This window comes from Suncus etruscus, chromosome 1 (genome assembly GCF_024139225.1).
Source record: "Suncus etruscus isolate mSunEtr1 chromosome 1, mSunEtr1.pri.cur, whole genome shotgun sequence".
Classification (NCBI taxonomy): Eukaryota; Metazoa; Chordata; class Mammalia; order Eulipotyphla; family Soricidae; genus Suncus; species Suncus etruscus.
In genome coordinates, this window is record NC_064848.1 from 162,432,948 (window position 1) to 162,452,920 (window position 19,973).

The 19,973-nt window shown below is 36.6% G+C and overlaps 1 protein-coding gene across 1 annotated transcript in view; it reads left to right on the forward strand.

Moving 5' to 3' along the window:
- Positions 1-19,973, forward strand: part of MYO1D (myosin ID) — a 399,577-nt gene that overhangs the window by 131,476 nt on the left and 248,128 nt on the right. Inside the window, exons 7-13 of the mRNA XM_049771384.1 lie at positions 1,565-1,681; positions 3,667-3,870; positions 7,180-7,325; positions 7,403-7,517; positions 11,872-12,042; positions 17,287-17,357; positions 19,421-19,495. Of these exons, the coding sequence (XP_049627341.1) occupies positions 1,565-1,681; positions 3,667-3,870; positions 7,180-7,325; positions 7,403-7,517; positions 11,872-12,042; positions 17,287-17,357; positions 19,421-19,495 (899 nt within the window). The remainder of the gene's footprint in view (positions 1-1,564; positions 1,682-3,666; positions 3,871-7,179; positions 7,326-7,402; positions 7,518-11,871; positions 12,043-17,286; positions 17,358-19,420; positions 19,496-19,973) is intronic.

A 19,973-nucleotide genomic window follows, 5' to 3' on the forward strand; every position in this document is an offset into this window, starting at 1 on the left:
ATTTTACCTGAAAGTTCATTTAAACAAAGTAATAGAAAGCAACATTCCAGCTTCCTGAGAATAAGCCAAAAGTACTTAAAGATGCTTATAGGATTTTTAAACCAACGCTAAAATAGCATGCAATCAGAAATGCTTTTTCTTGTCAAATGGTCTTATGGATCATATACATTTGGTCAAATTCATGTAGAAAAAGCAAATATTAAATTGAACTTAGCCTTTTCTGTGATATAAATTTTGGTTGAATTAAGTTCCTCTTGCAAGCAGCCGATCCAGGACCAAAGATGGTTGGTTCGAATCCCGGTGTCCCATATGGTTCCCTGTGCCTGCCAGGAGCTATTTCTGAGCAGACAGCCAGGAGTAACCCCTGAGCAATGCCAGGTGTGGCCCAAAAACCAAAAACCAAAAAAAAAAAAAACAAAAAACCGAATTAAGTTCCCTTTTCATTGATGTTTCACATTCCTATCCTTTCTCACATTTAAACCTTTTTTGTTTTTTCTCTCTTAAGGAAAAAAAATGTTATTTTCATAATTAAAAAAATACAAGTAATAATAATCAAAAAGGGAAAAAAGTTCATTAACACTTACCTCCCATAAACCATTGATGGGACAGAGAAATAGCACAAAGTTTAGTTTGTTTGCCTTGCATCTGGCTGGCCCCAGTTAAAATCCATGGCATATCATATGGCCAAAACTGTGAGAAACTGAAAGCTGGAAAGCCCAAGATCTAGGCACCAGCATATTCACATTGTCAGAAGAAAATGATCCTGATTTGTGGATGGTGCTTATTCCTGCACCTCCTGGGGCTGAGAGTACATGAGTGTCTCTGGGCTCTCTTGCCTAACAGAACTCATCTCATTCCTAAGAACTCTATCCTCTTGATTTAATTGCCCCCCAGATTTCACCTCTTATAATATTGTCATGTTGGCAGTCGGAGGTTTCAATTTATTAACTGGGGCAGCAAACATTCAATTTATAATGATAGCAGAACCATTTATAACATATGATATTTGAAATGTTTATTGAATAGTGAATAATGGAAATAGTAGTCCCAGGCTATTTAATAGATTGCTGATTGCTAGTACATTGAAGGGGGCTGCTTGCTGTGGGTGCCTGCTTTGCCTCACCTGTGAAGTACAAAGCCTGACCACAGGAGTGTGGTTGCAGTGTTCCCAGCCTGTCCCAAACTAATTATGGAGTTAAAAACCACAGGCCACAATAGTTGGGCATGTGTCTGAGAGGCTCCCACAGTCAGAGTTTCCATTTGTGATCTCACATCTCAAGCTACTTCCTTCACTTACCACAGGGCAGAAATCATCTTCTCTGAGCCAATTCTGAATTTGCTGCCCCAATGAAAGGTACTAGAAACACTTAGCACTTACTGTGGGTAATTTGCTCTCTCACACCAGTAGGCATTGCAAGTGCTTTTAATGATGTTTCTACCCCCCAAATTTTTATTTTCTCTGGAGGCTTCTCAGCTCCTTAGTGATCTACTGAAAAATCAAAGTTGTTGGGTTTTAATGCTCATATGAAATTTCCATGACTAACTTTTTCCATTTTCACTCTAGTCTTCTATCAATGATGCTGCAGAATTCAAAGTTGTAGCTGATGCTATGAAAGTAATTGGTTTCAAACCTGAGGAGATTCAGACAGTATATAAAATTCTGGCTTCTATTCTTCATTTGGTGAGTGGGGATGCTTTTTCAAAATATGTTTTCTCCCTGGAGACAGGATGACCTTTTAGAAGATTTTTGATTTTTCCCCAATGAGTTAAAAAATAATTTATGTCAAGAAAATATTTTCTCTCACATTTTAAAGAAATTAATTGTGGTTTTGTTCTATCATTTTATGGGGTATTTTCTAATCCACTGGAGACTTTCTCTAAGTTACTTTTGAGACTTAGAGCTTTAGTTAATTTTCTTACTGATATATCAGGCTTTGAGATAGTTAATTTCAGGAATAAAAGAATTCTGTAATAATATGTTTGCTGGTGTTATAATAAGTAAAATAGTTTGAGCTGAATATGTTTCTAGTAGCATTTAAAGTGTGGATTGCTAGAACTAGGTAATTGATCATCTCATTTTATTGGTTGGGAACAGAGTTCTGTTGAGGTTGTACTAACTAGACATAGCCACCCGAAGTTAATGATAGCAACACTATAGATACATGGACTTACAGTCCAGTTACTTTTCACATAGCACTAAATTCAGAAGATGAGTCTTCTTTTATTACTGCATACTAAAAATTATATCATCATACAACTTAAAAAATAGGAAACATGTAACCTGACAAAAATAACAGTAACAGCATGAATTCAAATATGGAATAAAAATTACCTTTCACTTTAGTGTTGTAAGATTTAGCTAAAAAACAATTACAGGAACTTTGTAAAAATACTATATAGAACCACAAACCTTATTTTAAATATTTCTGAATATAAAGACTTTAGTATTTATAAAATTATTCTATTCTTTGACCTATCTTTTCTACTTAATGTGGTCCTTTGTTTAGAATTTAAACAGAAATTTTGTTTTTAAGTTGACCTGATGATCTTGTAATTTACCTGAGGGGCCGGAGAGATAGCATGGAGGTAGGGAGTCTGCCTTGCATACAGGACTGTGGTTCAAATCTCGGCATCCCATATGGTCCCCCGAGCCTGCCAGGAGCGATTTCTGAGCCTAGAGCCAGGAGTAACCCCTGAGCACTGCTAGGTGTGACCCAAACAAACAAACAAACAAACAAAAAATAATGATAATTTACCTGAAACATTAAGCACTTAGAAAGAGCAAATAAAGTATATTAGCAAAGTAGGGTAGGGAAATTAAGGCAAGGAAACTTAATTCTACTAAGTGTGAAGTGATAGTCAAAGCTACTCTAATTTACATATACTTAATACAAAATTCTGAGCAAGTTAGTTGATATGCTGTACACTTGGTAGAGAGTTAATGAGTGTTGTTTTTTGAGTCAATGAAATAGAATAAAATCTTGGGGGAATTTACTGTAATAGAATTGACATTTCACATCAGGAGAAAAGATAGTGTTTGAGCAAATAGAAATCTGAACAAGTAGTTATGCTCTGTTTTTTGTTTGTTTTTTTACTTTTTTTTTTTTAATTTGGCCCACACCAGATAGTACTCAGGGTTTATTCCTGGCTCTGCACTCAAGGTCAGCTCTGAAGACTGTATGGGATACTGGGAAGCCAAGGTTAGCTACATGCAAGGCAAGCTCCCTACCCACTGTACTATCACTCCTGCCCAGTAATTATATTCTTCCCCGGAAACACATACTAAATAAATTCTAAGTAGGTTAAAAGCTTAATGTGAGAAAAGGATGTGTAAATATTTGAAGAAAATATTAATCATAAAATATTTGGGCTAGTAGTGATATATCAAAGAAAGAACCCCTCAAGCAAAAGATTCATAAATTTGACTACATAAAAATGTAAAATTCTTTTCATCAGAAACATTCTGAAATTTAAAGAATAAATGAGTATCTGGAGAAGAGGAAAAGTTAGATGAAGTGCTAGGTTTTTCTCTATTGAGATACTATTTAAAGAAAATGTGTGTTTCAAACAAGGCTACTTTAGTTATATTTTAAATTGACAAATATATCCTTGATATAATGGTAAAGAACTTCACTGTAACTTACTTTTTTTCCACTTTTGATATAGGGAAATTTAAAATTTGTAGTAGATGGTGACACACCCCTCATTGAAAACGGCAAGGTTGTGTCAATCATTGCAGAACTGCTCTCTACCAAGACCGAGATAGTTGAGAAAACCCTTCTCTACCGGACTGTGGCCACAGGCCGAGACATCATTGACAAGCAGCACACAGAACAGGAAGCAAGCTATGGCAGAGACGCTTTTGCCAAGGTGGGAATTTTCAGTGACATCCTGTAGGCCTTGATATCTAACTCATATTCTCAGAGGAGTTGTTCATGTGTTCCTATTAAGTAGGATGAGGCTTTTACAAACCATAATGATACTTTTGGGCCATTGTAGTTTCTGTGTATCCCTATGGCTGTGTACAACAGGCTGAGAAAAGCCAATGCCAACTGATTGGAGAGCTAATGCCACTTATTCTTCAGGACATCTCTTGTGTACGGATCCCTTTTACGGTTTTTATTTTGTTTGTTTCAGTCAATAATGCTTTTTGGAAGTCCCATCAAGTCTACTGGCTATTCCGGTTCTTTTTAATATCTGTGTGTGATGATGGTGTTATAGTTTATTAGCCATACACTCCCTTTTTGTTTTAAATATATGACAAACCATGATTTACAACACTATTTATGACAGGATTTTATACATACAGTGTTCCAACACCATACACTTACCAGTGTGTTCACCCACCCTCTGCTTAATACCCTGTCCTCCACTCTTGGTAAGCTCAATTCTGTAGACCAGTTCTGAAGCTCCATTGTCTTTGTATTGTATTCCTCTCCTTTGCTTCTTTATATCTCACATATGAGAGTGATCATTGTGTATATGTCCCTCACCTTCTTAACTCATCATGTTACCTTCAGTTCCATCCACAGAGAAGCAAATTACATGATTTTATCCTTTCTTATAGCTGAGTACTATTCCATTGTTTATTTTATAGTTTATAAACTATTCCACTGTTTATATACATATATATGTAAATTCTTTATCCAGTCATCTGTTCTTGAATACTTCTCATATTTTTAGTCATCCATCACTTAAGCCATTCATCTTGTTACTACTACAGATAATGCCACAAAATTTGGTACTTTATTCTTATTCTCTAGAACTTTCATTTAGGTTGGATGAACTCCCAGTAATGAGCTTTCTGGGTCAAAGAACATACTGATATAAACTTTGAGTTTATTTATTTCATGATTGTAAAGTAATACTTCACAACTACTTTGATTTTCATTATTAGCAATTTGTGTGCCTTTTGGTATTTTGATAAAGTATTAATGTCTATGCTGACATTTGTCTGATATATCCTTTTATAATTATCTTTATTTAAACACCGTGATTACAAATATGATTATAGTTGTATTACAGTCATGTAAAGAACACCCCCCTTCACCAGTGCAACATTCCCACCACCAGATATATCCTTTATTTATTTATTTATTTATTTATTTATTTATTTATTTATTTATTTATTTGGGAAGGTGGGTCACACCCGGTGGCACTCAGGGGTTACTCCTGGCTCTGCACTCAGAACTTGCTCCTTGCAGGCACAGGAGCCTCTGGGGATGTTGGGATTCGAACCACCATCTGTCCTGGATCAGCTGCATGCAAGGCAAATACCCTACTGCTGTTCTATTTCTCTTCCCCCTCCTTTTTATATATTTATTTCATATCTTTTCATAAGGAATCATAACTTTTATTCCTTGACTATTGCCTGTGTGGCAAATGTTTTCAATTTTCACAGATGAACATTTTCTTTTGTTGCTTTAGTACATGGTTCTGTAATCTATGTTTAACTCACAATTAAAGAGTTGGTTTTCATTTCTTGTAAAATTTTAATCTGTGCAGTAGAGACTGGAGCATTTAAGCAAGGTCACTGACATTAAATTTGAATTTTGAAAGCAATTTCTCTGGCCTTATGGAAGCATCCCATGCCAATTATTTATGTTTAAAAGTATGATATGAAAAGCTTTAGGGAGTGAGATGACCTAGGGTTTTGAAAGGGCATAAGTTTGTGTGGTTGAAAGATATTTGAGCATTATTCTTCATATAGGCAGTCAAACCAGGAGCCTTGAGCTCAGAGGGAGAGACCCATGTGGGACTAATACCTTTAGAAATACTTTTCTATTATTGTTGTTTAACATTGGATATATCTTAGAGAAGAGGTTTTAGAACAAGTAGAAGAGTATCAGAAGGAACTTCATTCAACTTTAAATTGAGTTAGGACTCCACTGGGGACTCGAGATCTTTGATGAACCTATTTAATGGAGTTATGGGGATTAGGAGAAGACTAGAATGGATTGAAGAATGATGAAAGGGTAGGAAGATAGACAAGCATAGATGTGTGTGGATGTAGAGGGAGTTCCTGGAGTGACATGTTAAAGGTTTTTAAAGATGGAACAGTACAGGACATGTTTGTATCAGGGTGTGATTATGTGTTAGCTTTGTCCGTATGTCTCTTGGTGAATGTATCCTAGTACATTAATGAGTGTTTGACCAAGAAATTTCAAACTGGCCTTTTGGCTCAGACCTTGGTTGTTTGGTTTCTTTTGTAACTGGTTTTGGTTTCAGATTGTACCCAGTGATGGTCAAGGGACTGTTTTGGTTAGGTTCTTTTGGGTCACTCCCAGCAGTGGTTGGCAATCATACAGTGCATGCTGGGAATCAAAGAGGGTGCTCTTGTATGCCAAGTCTGCACTCCAGCCCTTTAAGCCATCTATCTCCCTGGCACTTGCTTCAGGTCTTTTAAGCATTTTTGGTCAACATATTTTTAGAATCCATAGAATTTTAGTGGAACATAGGTGTTAACTCATTCATTGCTCACTTTTTATAGTTGATAAATTTAACAATAAAACAGAAAATTAATATTACAGGAAAATAGACCAAAAACGTATTGCTGTAGCTGGGCACAGAAACAGAAACATACCCGATATGTGGAGTTGGAATGCATGATAATCTTTTTAAAAGATAAATCATTTGTTTTAGTTTTAGAGACATCACATGGTTATTTTAAAGGTTGATCCACATTGGGGAAGGGGTTTTGAGGGCCACACCCGATGACACTCAGGGGTTCCTCCTGGCTATGTGCTCGAAATCGCTTTTGGTGGGCCCAGAGAGATAGCACAGCCGCATTTGCCTTGCAAGCAGCCGATCCAGGACCAAAGGTGCCTGCCAGGAGCTATTTCTGAGCACACAGCCAGAAGTAACCCCTGAGCACCGCTGGGTGTGGCCCAAAAACCAAAAAAAAAAAAAAAATTTAGAAATCGCTTTTGGCTTGGGGGACCATATGGGATGCTGGGGGATCAAACCGCCCTATGCTAGCGCCAGCAAAGTAGACACCTTATTGCTCCACACCACTGCTTTGGCCCCTGACCCACATTTTTTAATTGTTTTTGCTTAGATGAATAACAGCTGTATTAAACAATAAAGAGACAATAGGTAGGAATTTAAGACTCAACACAGATCTAAACAGAGGGTTCATTGTTAATTGAGCAAGAATTTTCACTGTTACTTTTTTCACAGGCAATATATGAGCGCCTTTTTTGCTGGATCGTTACTCGCATCAATGATATCATTGAGGTTAAGAATTACGACACCACAGTCCATGGAAAAAACACTGTTATTGGTGTCTTGGATATCTATGGGTTTGAAATCTTTGAAAACAACAGGTAAACTATATAAGACCCCTAAAATCTTTTTGCCTAGTTTTTATTTATTTAAGGCTAATTGATTTCTTTTCTGATAGCTTTGAGCAATTCTGCATTAATTACTGCAATGAAAAACTACAGCAGCTCTTTATTCAACTGGTTCTTAAGCAAGAACAAGAGGAATATCAACGGGAAGGGATCCCTTGGAAGCACGTGAGTGGTTGTCTTTATGTTTCACATATCAGTCATGACATCAAATATTAGAATTAGGTATTTTAAAATTCTTAAATGGTTAAAATAGCTAAACCGTCCATTCCTTTTTGTAATAAAATTCATTTTCAGATTTGACAGGGATTTTCCTAATTTGATAGACTCCCTTATTGTCCTCTAAGATGCTGAATTGTAATCACTAACTTTAGCATTTTCACTTGATGGTTATTACCACTTGGGCTTTTCTTTTTTTTTTTTTTTTTTTTTTTTTTTTTTTTTTTTTTTTTTTTTTTTTTTTTTTTTTTTTTTGGTTTTTGGGCCACACCCGGTAACGCTCAGGGGTTACTCCTGGCTATGCGCTCAGAAGTCGCTCCTGGCTTGGGGGACCATATGGGACGCCGGGGGATCGAACCGCGGTCCGTCTCCTTAGGCTAGCGCAGGTAAGGCAGGCACCTTACCTCCAGCGCCACCGCCCGGCCCCTCCCACTTGGGCTTTTCAGTTCATACTGTTAGAGGCTGTTATTCGTACATTATTTAGAGTAAAAAACTTCTCCCTTTTATTTCCATATTTAGCTTCTCCAATTTCCTCCTTTTTTTTCATTTTTCTCTTATTTCCTTATCTTCTCCTTTGTAAACTCAAAAGCATTTTACATGTTTTCTGAAACTCTTGCAGGAGAACACCTGCCTTGACTTTTATTTCCACGTATTTACTTTCCTTTGTGTCCCATTTATTTGATACTTTCTTGTGGCTCCCCATGAGACTTAATATTTGTCAGATCAAAGTAGTTTGGTCCAAGAGAACGGCAAAATATAACAAATCCAGGAACAAGCCTCAACTGAGAAGCCTGACCTATTTGGTTTTCAGGTTCCCTACAGTCAGTCTTCGGTTCAGGATAGAAATGAAACAAAAATTTTTCTTTTAATTTCATGGTTTGGGTTTTTGGGATCTTTTTCTTATTTTATTTTTTGTTGTTGTTTTACAATTTTAAGAGCAGACTTGAAAATGTGAAATCCTCTACATGATTATAAAATTCTATTTACTACTCTTACCAAGTGGTAAGATATAGAGTAAAATAAAGTCAATATTTTTTATTTTTGTTATTCAACACAAAAGTACTAGGAGGTTAATCTGTATGCTGCATTTAATTTGCCTTTATATTTTTCCCCACCTTCCAACCTTCAGTCTCCTCTCATCTCAAAAACGGGGTCCATGGTCCAATAAATAACTTTTCTGCTTCATATTGTCTTTGCCTTCTGTTATATGCCATTGGGTCTACCACATAAAATTTTTGTTTAAGTATATTAGTGTGAATTTTACCTGTTTACAAATAAACTAAAGGTATGCTATTACTTTATAATAGAACTAGTTACCTTTTTTATTGCAGTAATGAACTTTCATAAAGCATTTAATATGTAATTCAAGGGGCCAGAGAGACAGTACAGCAAGTAGGCATGTGCCTTGCATGTGGCCCGCCTGCATAGTAATTGTAGTAATAGCTGAAGCTTACAGCTAAGAGAAATAGTACAGTGCATAAGGTGCTTGCCTTGCATGTAACCCACCCAGGTATGGGTCTCTGGCACCATATGTGGTCCTCTGAGCATTGCCAGATAATCCAGGAATAGACATAAAAACCAAATAAAGAAAAGTAACTGAAGCTTGGGTTTTTGTGGCAAATTCAATCATAAAACTTGTTTTAGGATGTGATTTGGAGATACTCGTCAAAAATAGCCCTTAGCATCAGCATCAAATTCCACAGGCAGAGCTGATAAAGGAAAAAGTCAATAATTTCTAAAGGTCATCAGACATTCGAGAAAAGAGCAAAAAAGTCCTAAAGATCTGAAGATTCCTTGTTAAACCACGAAATATGTATTCTAGAAGGAGCAGAAAGCTGACCCCAATTTAATAGTGACTTCCTACATGCCACCCCTTTCCCTATCCTATGCCCCCGCAAATTAGAATTTCTATCCTGGGTATGTCCTTTAAATGCCTCAATTTCTAAATATACTAAATAATTTCTTTCATTCTGAAAATTTTTAAGCATACATGAGAGCACAGATCCTAATACAGTGAGCTTGCTATACCCATCACCCAATTTAGAGAATGATCAGAGGGACTAGAGAGATAGTACAGCAGTTGGGGCATTTGCCTTGCACTCATCCAACCAATTTCAATCCCTGGTATCCCGTATTGTACCCTTAGCTCACCAGGAGCGAGTGATTCTTGAGTACAGAGCCAGAAATACGCCCTGAGCTCTGTCAAGTGTGGCAAAACAAAAACACACAAAACCAGTGAGTGATCAGACTACCATGGCTTTCCTCACCTATACTCTATTTTCCCATCTTTAGATTATTCTGAAGAAAATCTCAGATCTCACATCATTTCATCTGTAAATATTTTAGTGAGTTTTTTCTGAGATAGACTAGTGCACAAACAATAATTAACTATAATTATCACATCTTTTTTTAAAAAAAGCACAGCAATTCCTTATTATTATCAAGTATCCTTCTCATTATTCCCATTCCCTTTATTCTCAATTCCTAGCAATGTTTTATTCATTTAAATTGGGTTCCAGTTCTTAGGTTGGTTGGTTGATAGATCTTTTACATAGATGTTCTCCATTGCTTCATTTTTCCCCCTGAAATCTTTTGTTGAAGAGAATGAATCATTTGTTCTATATAGCTTCCCACATCTGGATTTTGCTCATCAAATTCCCAGGTGTTATGGGTGTTTCTCCATCCCATGTGTGCCCTCTATGTTAGTTAGAGATGCTGTACTAGATTTAGGGTCAAGATTTTTCTGCCCCTCTCTTTTAGGTGTATGTACTTGTTTATGATATCTGATTGTCTTCCCAATTGGTTCATTTTTTAAAATGTTATTGAAATAAACACTATAATATTAAATAGCAAAGGAATTTTTAAATCCCAATGCGTTTTACTTTTTTACTTTTCTCTTTTTACTAATAAATGGAAACATAAACCCTCAAATTTAAAATGTACTTTAAAGGATTACAAATGTGATTCAACTCTTTTATTAGTTAATTTTTTGGTAGCCATTATCTTATTTAATAATTTTAAGTTTTCCATAATTTGTACTGGAAGTTTAAATAGTTACTATATGCTGCCTCCTTTGCATACACAGTTGACCCTGTGACTAACCTCTCCCATTGGGATGGTGCATTTTATAAGTCAATGAACCAATATCAATGCATTTTGCATAACAAAAGCTAATTGACTCACTTTTTAAAAAATTTTTATTTTATTGAGGCAATTGTGATCTACAGAATCTTACCTCCATTCTATCTCTCTGGCCCCTGCTTTTCGAGTATTTTAAGGATATTTTTTCCAAAGATAGAAATAACTTTTCTTACTAATTAGAAACATAACAAATACCTACAATAAAGCAACCATATTATAGATCAGAGCTTCTGTTTCCATACCACAGGCAATTTGTACCCTAGAATTCTTTGTTGGGGAAAGGAGATTGTCCTGTTCATTAGGGGGGTTTCATCTCTATTCAGGCCTCTATCTACCAGATGCAAATAATGTTCTTCAAGTCATGACCATCAAAAATATCTCCAGACATTGCAGAATCAATCCATCCCACAGTCTGGAAAGGGGGTAATGTCACCCTTTATTGAGAATCCCTGATTTAGATAGAAAGTAAAAGTTACCTAGTTTGAAGATTTCTCAATCCATAGAAAGACGATAAGTTAGAAAATTAGCATTAGAGCTGAAAACCATAGATATACATCAGTCTGAATCCTTGCTTTTTAAATAGCATGGAACAGCATATGAAATACTGGGATAATCTACTGAGACAGGAAAGATCTTAGAGAAGTTAATGGAAACAACTCTCAGATTAGCTATCTCCTAAATGAGGCAAGGCAGTAAGATGCCCATCTCCAAACAATGTACCACTTTAGGCCTGAATTGTGGCTGTTGCTACAGGCTATCTGAATAAATAGTCGTAGAAGAAAAAGCTGGTGCAACACTTATGTATACTGAAATGTTTAAAGGCCAAAATAGAAGTCAGTATTGGGAGAAAGCCTATCTTTTTCCTTTGATCTATAATTGTGTAAAACATTGGTTTTCAATCTTTTTCTACTACAGATTGGTGGTTGAAAACCACTGACCTATAAAAAAATATTTTTATGAAAGGGATAAAGTCAACAAAGAAAATAATTATCCCTTGTTAGAATGTGTGCTTATATTAGTATTGCACCTCATTGATGTTATTTACATGGTTGTTATCAAAGTCACTTCACCTAGCTTTCTGATCCCTCTGGAGGCTTTGATGTTTTACCTGACTTTTTTTTTTTTTCTGTCCTCTGGGCTTGTTTCCCATTTTGTCCTCTAGATCGACTACTTCAACAATCAGATCATTGTGGACCTTGTAGAACAGCAGCACAAAGGCATTATTGCCATCCTTGATGACGCCTGCATGAACGTGGGCAAAGTCACTGATGAAATGTTCTTGGAAGCACTGAATAGCAAATTGGGCAAGCATGGCCATTTTTCCAGCCGAAAGGTAACGAGTTTGTGAAATGTCCTGTCCTTGCAATTTGTAAGATTTTCCTCATTGTGTGACAGAATTAAATAGCTTTATGTGTCGGGTTAAAAGAATGTGTGCTCAACTAAGAAGGAAGAGCCATAAACATTCATTAAATGATTTATTGTTGTGGATAAAAACTACTTCTCTGGTTTATGATAAAACATTGTAATATCCAGAAGAGGGAGCTCCAGACTGTACAATTTAGTAGAAAAAGGAAAAATGAACATGACTCTTGTGAAAGCATGATGTCATTTATAACCAATCCCTGTCCATGTGCTGGAACTCTGCTCCTGTATCTCTGATCATTCTGGCACTGAAAATCGCTTTTGTCCTTGACTTTTTGCTATAGTCCTCAGTGCTAAAATATATTTTGTACTCTACATATAATCATAGTTTTCCAATTATGTGACTTTCTCAAAAACAAATTCTAATTGTCATTCTAATTGTTCCAAGAACATTCACTTCTTAAATATCTACATATCTTATTAACTCTCTATTTTTTGCATTCTAAAAATATTATAAATGAATGACCAGTGTATGATCACTGGAGCAGTTGTGGTTAGCAGACCTCTGTTCAAATCTTGAGTGTCATCTACATATCTATGTTGTGTAAATCTGTGTTAGTCTGGCACCCATAAGCTGAAACAGAAACATTTCTCATGTCCTCACTTGTCTAGATAACAGTGCAAAACAAATATAAATGCTCCTCACTAATACTATGTAAATAAAGCTGTGAAGTTCTGCCAGTGTTTAGCAGAAATAAGGATTTTGTAACTCCATCCCCTTTAAAATTATATAACAACAGAGTGAAATTCTATCATTAGTAAGGTGATTACTGACTGATACTTATTTGAGACCAATTTATTTCTCAACTATTCTCCTCCATATTTTACTGAGGATTGACCTGTACCCTTAGTACAAATCAGTTTTGACAGACTGCAATCTGATCTTTGACCTGATTGCTCTGGTTGGAAGTATCCCTTCATTCTTCACCCACTTTTTTATGCAAATTCTTAATAAGGACCTCTCATTTTTCAGGTATCATGCTGGGTATTGTGGTCAGGGCAGAGAGCAGAGTTAGAAGCAACATTAATAGTTTTGAGCAATGCTTGTAAAGAAGGTAAATATCCTGTCTTAGAGAATGGGTTATAAATGCCCTTTTCTAATCACAATTCAAGTTTTGGAAACTTGCCTAGCATTGTGCCTACCAGATGGCAGACAAAGAGTATTTGTAAAATTGAATTAAATTGATCAGTCATACAAATAAACATAATGGAATATTTAATTTTAAAATGAAACATGCTCTGTCTACTTTATTTAGTTTTTGTTTTTTGGGGGTTTTTTTGTTTGTTTTTTTTTTTGTTTTTTTTTTTTGGTATTGGGGCTACACCTGGAGGTTCTCATAGAACCATGTGGTATTAGGTATTGAATCTGCTGCTTTAGCAAGCAAAGCTTGTGCTCCTATCCTTTAAGTGACTTCCCTGTCCCCTACTTTATTTAAATAAATAACTATGAAGCTCACATTAGAAAAATATCTCTTTGATATGTTTCACCTTTCATAATTTCATTTATACCCAAATTAAGTTTAAATTAAGGCAAAATTTTTTGAAATACAATCTCAAGGGGCCATTTTCAGTATACTTAATGGTTTTGTGTACTGGATAGCTCAGTACGTGGCCCAATGATAGAGACTGCTCAGGCCCAGTGGTGTAGAGAGCATTAGGGATCCACCTGCTGTGCTTAGGGAAGTATGTAGTGCTAGGAATGAAACAGGAAGAGACCCAGGTACCATGTACTCCCTCAAGTTGCCAGGCAGTATCTTAGCCATTCCACACCTGTGATCTCAAACTTAAGATAGCAAGTATCGTTAATACTTTAGAACAGTTACTAATCATAAACTAGGATATGCTGAATAGTCTTTTATCTGTGTGGAAATGATATTTTTTTAATATGGGAGCTTGACTTTTTAGAACTCTCAGACCAGGTGGCTCCTTCTTCCAGCATAATCGCCCAGATGAATATGAGTGTGATTTTTTCTGGGATTTTTGCCTAATGAAGAAAAGAAATGAAATAAGCAAGCTGTCAGGGTATTTTAACCACTATGAATCGTTCTATTGAATAATGTTATTTTCCTTTATGTTAAGCCAGGTGTTTTTATTTGCTGTTGACTATTAATTAGGTAGAGTTATTGGGGCTAAATTAGAGATTATAGCTTGTAATTTATTTAAGGGCTGAATTGTTTCTCTTGCATGAAATTATCATGTAAATGTCATAAAAGTTATATTTAAAATATTAACATATTAGCTAGTCAGATAGTACAGGAGTAAGGCCTTGCATGTGGACAACTCACATTCAGTCCATGGCACTACACGGTCCCCTGAGCATCATTGGGTTCAACCTTAAAGGTGTGTCCAGACATGACCCTAGAGGTCCCCAGCAGTAATCCCCAGCAACATGGAGCCTAAGAAACCCTCAACCTTGGATCCTCAAATTAATCTGTCATCCCAGAAATTACTGGGTGGTGCCCCTGGACCCCCGAGAGAGAGCCAAAAATAAATGGACCAAGTATTAACACACATGATCATTTAAATTTTATTGCACAAACGTACACAAAATATAAAATGTATAATTTAAATCAATTGAAATTTTACAGTACTTAAGTATAAGAATGTTGCCTCTATTAAAAAGCCTCTTTATGTGTGAAATGTAGAGCACATGGGTAGGGAAGTACATAGAATATAAATGCTCAAATCAACTAATTATAATAAGGGGAGCATTGGTATAACCACCAGACAAGTCAAGAGATAGGACCTTGCCAGCACCCTGAAAATTTTATGTATTCTGCTTTAATGCCTTCTCCTTGGGTTAACAGCTTCCTGATTTTCATCATACTCATTTCTTGCTTTTCTCTGTGGAATTATTAGCTGTGTATACTCATAATATTGAGTTGTTTTTTTGGTAATTGGTGTAATATCATACTCATTCTTATATGCTTTCCTTTGTTTACTCAATATTGTGATTTTCTATTATAAAGTTTACCCAGGTAAAGAAACTAACAAATGATTATTGTTATGGGCCAGGAATGTGGCTTAAAGGGCTGGAGTGCATCCAGGAGTTTCACATTTGATCTCCAGAATCATATGGTGCCCCAGGTAACCCTGGGCACTGTTCCAGAAGTAAACTATAGCAAGATCTGATGTGCCTCCCCTACAAAAAAGAAAAAGGAATATTCAGTTATAGGCATCTGTTGAGCCCTTAAATATATCATTTGAAAGCGGTATATACAAAGGAAAAAAAGAAAAGCTAAGTATTTTTTAAGTCTTGGAAACTCTTTAGTATATTAGGCACTTGGTCTTTATAGTTTATTTAACCTTTGGAGTAGCTCTCTGAGATCATTGTTAAAAGAGACAGAGCAAGTTGATTGTCGAGTCACAATTTGAACATAGAAAGTTTAGCTCTGAATTCTTATAACTGAGCTCTTCCTCATTCAGCTCATTAGTATACCAACAACTACTAGATTAATGAACAAATGACTCCTTTAACACTCTCCTTATCATTATAGAACCAGCCAGACTGGGGTTGTTGTTATCTAACACTAACAACCTAAGTAGTTTCTGTGTACAATAACACTCAATGTTTTATGTCTTTTTAGGCAGCTACTTAGAATCCGAAAAATGTCGCCTGATTCTTTATGGGGCAGAGAAAGGAGTGTTAGATGCTACTGTGATAGGGAAAATTGCAGAAAGTCTTGAAGGTCACCAAGACTATAAAAACAATCTTTCCATAAAGTACTCCTTTCATTGACAAAGAACTGCACAAAGTTATTTTTTATTTACAGGTTTTTCAAGTTTTGTTTTTTTGGTTTTGGGTTTTGGGGTTTTGTTTTGTTTTGTTTTGTTTGCTTCTGGGGCCACACCCATTGACAACCAAGGGTTACTCCTGGCTATGCGCTCAGAAATCGTTTCTGGCTTGGAGGGATCATATGGGATGGCTGGGGATTAAATCACGGTTCATCCTAGGTTAGCACATGCAAAGCAAACACCCTACCACTTGTGCCACCACTCTGGCTCCATGTACTTATTATTTTTGAAACACAAAGTTGTTCTTATGTTAAATGAAATACCTGGATTCCCAGCTTAGCGGAAGGCAGGTGGCCCAGGCTGTGATGTGTGTAGGAAATCCCAGACATCACACTCTGATTCAGGAATCCTTCCTAGAGTGACCACTTATAACTGTGACCTTGGACCAATCACCTACCTTCTTTGTGCCTTAGTGTCAAAATATGCATAACAGAGATTTGGTTCCTTTTTTTTTTTCCCTGTGTTTAGAGGATACTCCCAGCTCAGTGCTCTAGGGTTATCTACAGTGGTGTTTGGGGGATTATATGTGGTTCCAGGGATCAAACTGGAACTAAGGCATGCAAAGTTTGCACTCCAGCCCATTGAGCTATTTTTCTTGGCCCTAGTTTTAATTCTTAAATATCATTTACAAGGAGTGAATGAGAGTTAGTGAATGAGAGTGATGTTCATAGCAGAGAAAACCCTTAATATGGTTCACAGGGAGAAGAAACTATGAGGTGGGCTAGGCTGGGCTATACAAGATGCAGTCAAGATTTAAGTATCTTTTTTTTTTTTTTTTTTTTTTTTTGTGGTTTTTTGGTCACACCCGGCAGTGCTCAGGGGCCACTCCTGGCTCCATGCTCAGAAATTGCTCCCGGCAGGCACGGGGGACCATATGGGACGCCGGGATTCGAACCGATGACCTTCTGCATGAAAGGCAAACGCCTTATCTCCATGCTATCTCTCCGGCCCCAAGATTTAAGTATCTTAAGACAATAAAGGTCTGTTTTCTCAGGGACTTCTTCCATCTCATGGGAATGATCCTTATATGCATATGGGAGGAGAAAGGAAGGATGAAGAGGATTGCCCATTTTCCATTTGCTCTGACCTGAGACACTTAGACCTCATTTATTTCACATACCTGTTGTCCAGAACTTGGTCATTTGGCAGTATCAAACTGCAAAGATAGCTGGGGAATAAAGTCTGGTTGTTTGGGTTTTAGAGTCTATGTTTATATTCTTTTCCACATAAGCCAAATAGTCCCACACACTGTGTTTCATTCATACTGATATCATAGTTAGTAACATTGTTATATTAATTTGGAATACATTTTTAGGAAGTGAATATATCTGTTTTCAAAACAATTTCCTTAATTTCTTAGCTCTGTGCCACAGACAAAATCCTGGAGTTTGATCGAGATTTTCGGATCCGACATTATGCTGGTGATGTCATGTGAGTATCTTACTTGAAAACTGTTAAACTGTCTGCATGCAACTTTACCTCAAGAAAATAAACCTGACGTTTATTAAACAATTGACGTTGTTTCCCTACTGGCATGAATTGTTTGATTGTTTTGCATGTCGTTGTATTTTTATCTTTTCACTAAAAGAAGAATGAGTATGGCATCATTCATATTTTGCATTTTTCAGCATTTATTGAGCATTATGAGATGTAGCCATGCACAGTTTCTAGTGTTCAGTCAAAACCAATTGAAGGATAAATAAATCATGGACTTTTCTTAACAATTGGGATAAGAAAGATGGGTAAGATGAGCCTTTCCCTGACAAAGCTCATGGTTTAGTGGAGGGTACAAAGAGACGCATCATAAGTCACTAAAGTAAAGCAAGGAAAGGGTATTTTGGGAACTCTGATGAGAAGTAATTCATCCAAAATGAGGAGTGTAGAGAAATCTTCCTGGAAAAGTGATTCTCAAGCTACATTCAAAAAAACCAAAGAGAAAAAGGAAAAAAAAAGGGGGGGAGTGAAAGAAACTTAATCAGAATGGGAATAAAGAAGAGAAGCAAAAGAGCTGAGAGACAGCAGCCATTATAGCCTAGAGGGGAAACTACTTCCATATTTGAAGAACCTAAAGTAGTTGTGTAATTGTATTAGCCAAAACCCTTACTGTTTTTCAAATGTTATTTGAAAAAGTAAAATTGTTGACAGTCACTTTTCTTTATTTATTTATTTATTTTGGTTTTGGGGCCATACCTGGTGATGCTCAAGGGTTTCTCCTGAGTTTGCACTCCAAAATTATTCTGATGGTGTTTGAGGAACCTTAGGGAGTGCCAGGGATCGAACCTGAGTCAGTTGTGTGCAAGGCAATGCCCTACCTATATTGTTACTTTGTCTCCTCTAGTCAGATTTTCTGATTATAAGGAGAAACAAATTAAAAAAAAAAAACCTTAAAAATAGAAATGCCTTGGTCCCAGAGATATGGTATTGTGGTTAGGGCACTTGCTTTGCATGCTTATGATCTGGGTTTGATCCCCAGCATCCCATATGGTCCCTTGACCTGTCAATAGTGATTCCTGAGTGCAGATCCAGGAGTAAGTCCTGAATACTGCCAGGAATACTGATCCAAAAGCAAAACAGAAAAATTATTCACAGGTAATCGATCAGAACTGTAAAGAACTGTCACATCTAAAGTTTCTATTTTCCCATCCTTCTAAGCTCTGTCTCAGTCACCCAGAATCTCCATTACTTTTTTGGAGGGAGCATGAAGGCTACCCTTGCAAGGGCCTATGGAACTTGGATCAAACCTCAGGCCCTGTGGGTGCTAGACATTCACTAGAGCTCTTTGAGCTAGATCTCTGGCCTCTCAATTATCTTTATATCCCCAACACTAAGTTTACTCCTTGAGTCCATGCCAGTCATTACAGCAGAACAATTCCCTTCCCTACCTCTTTTGTTTCCTGCAGTCTTAGCAGGACCACCAATACCTCGCTCACCTCTTTTCCTCCATACCAGGAACACTTGCTCCTCATTTTCTCTCAATAACTCTGCATGTGCCTGCTTCCAGCATTCATAAATGTCCCTGTGTGATCTGTTCTCTTTTGCCTATATTTATCCAAATCTTACCATCCCTTGCAGTTCTTCTTGGATTCTTTTATCCTACTCTGAACCCACTGAGTGAATCTTAGGCAAGTCACTTGACCTCCCTACGGCTGAAACTTTTAGTTCCTGTCTGTCGATGTTTTGCTTTGATCTTAGGGTTGCTGAATGGTAAACACAGCTCTTAAGTCATCTCTTCCTGAGGTAAGCATCAAACCAGTAGAAAATGATGTTGTTCATCATAATAATGGTACTGCTGTGTGCTTTTGTTTTGAGCAATAGAAACTATCTCTTCTCTTTAGCAGGTAAATTTGCTATCTTTTAGCACAGAGCAGGTGGACAATGAGCTACATGTATAGATGATTGGTTGCATATTTAACATTGGGAAGGCTTGTAGATTTTTAGGAAAGTGTAACTGTATCTTGCATTGTGAATTAATGCATGTTTTCTATTTTTTTTAGTTATTCTGTCATTGGTTTTATTGACAAAAATAAAGATACTTTATTTCAAGATTTCAAGCGCCTCATGTATAACAGGTAGGAATGAAATATAAATCTTTTTATATTAAGTTTTTTGACATATGTATAATGTATGCATCTGGTTGTTTTATGTGACAATTTTACAATTTCTAGAAAATTCTAGTTATACTTGATTATATTTAATATTCCTTTATGATGATAAAAATGGGTACACTTAGATCAGAAGCCAGCCTCTAATATGATTTCCCTTGATTTTCTTTGGATCATCTAGCTTCTCTATTCACTGCTATCAAACTCCTATCTCCCCTACCAGGGTCCACAGGCTAGCCAGGAGCCATGGGGTTGGAGAGGTATAAGATAACACAGATAAAAGGTTCACACATCCAGTGTCCCATGGTCCACAAAGAAGAGATCTCTCTCATGACACACTGATATTTAATGACCTTGATGACCAGTCCTGACTGAGTGAACTGGACTGTCTGCCTTCGAAGAATATGTGGAAAACAAGGGCCTGGAGGACAATCTCAAGGCTAAA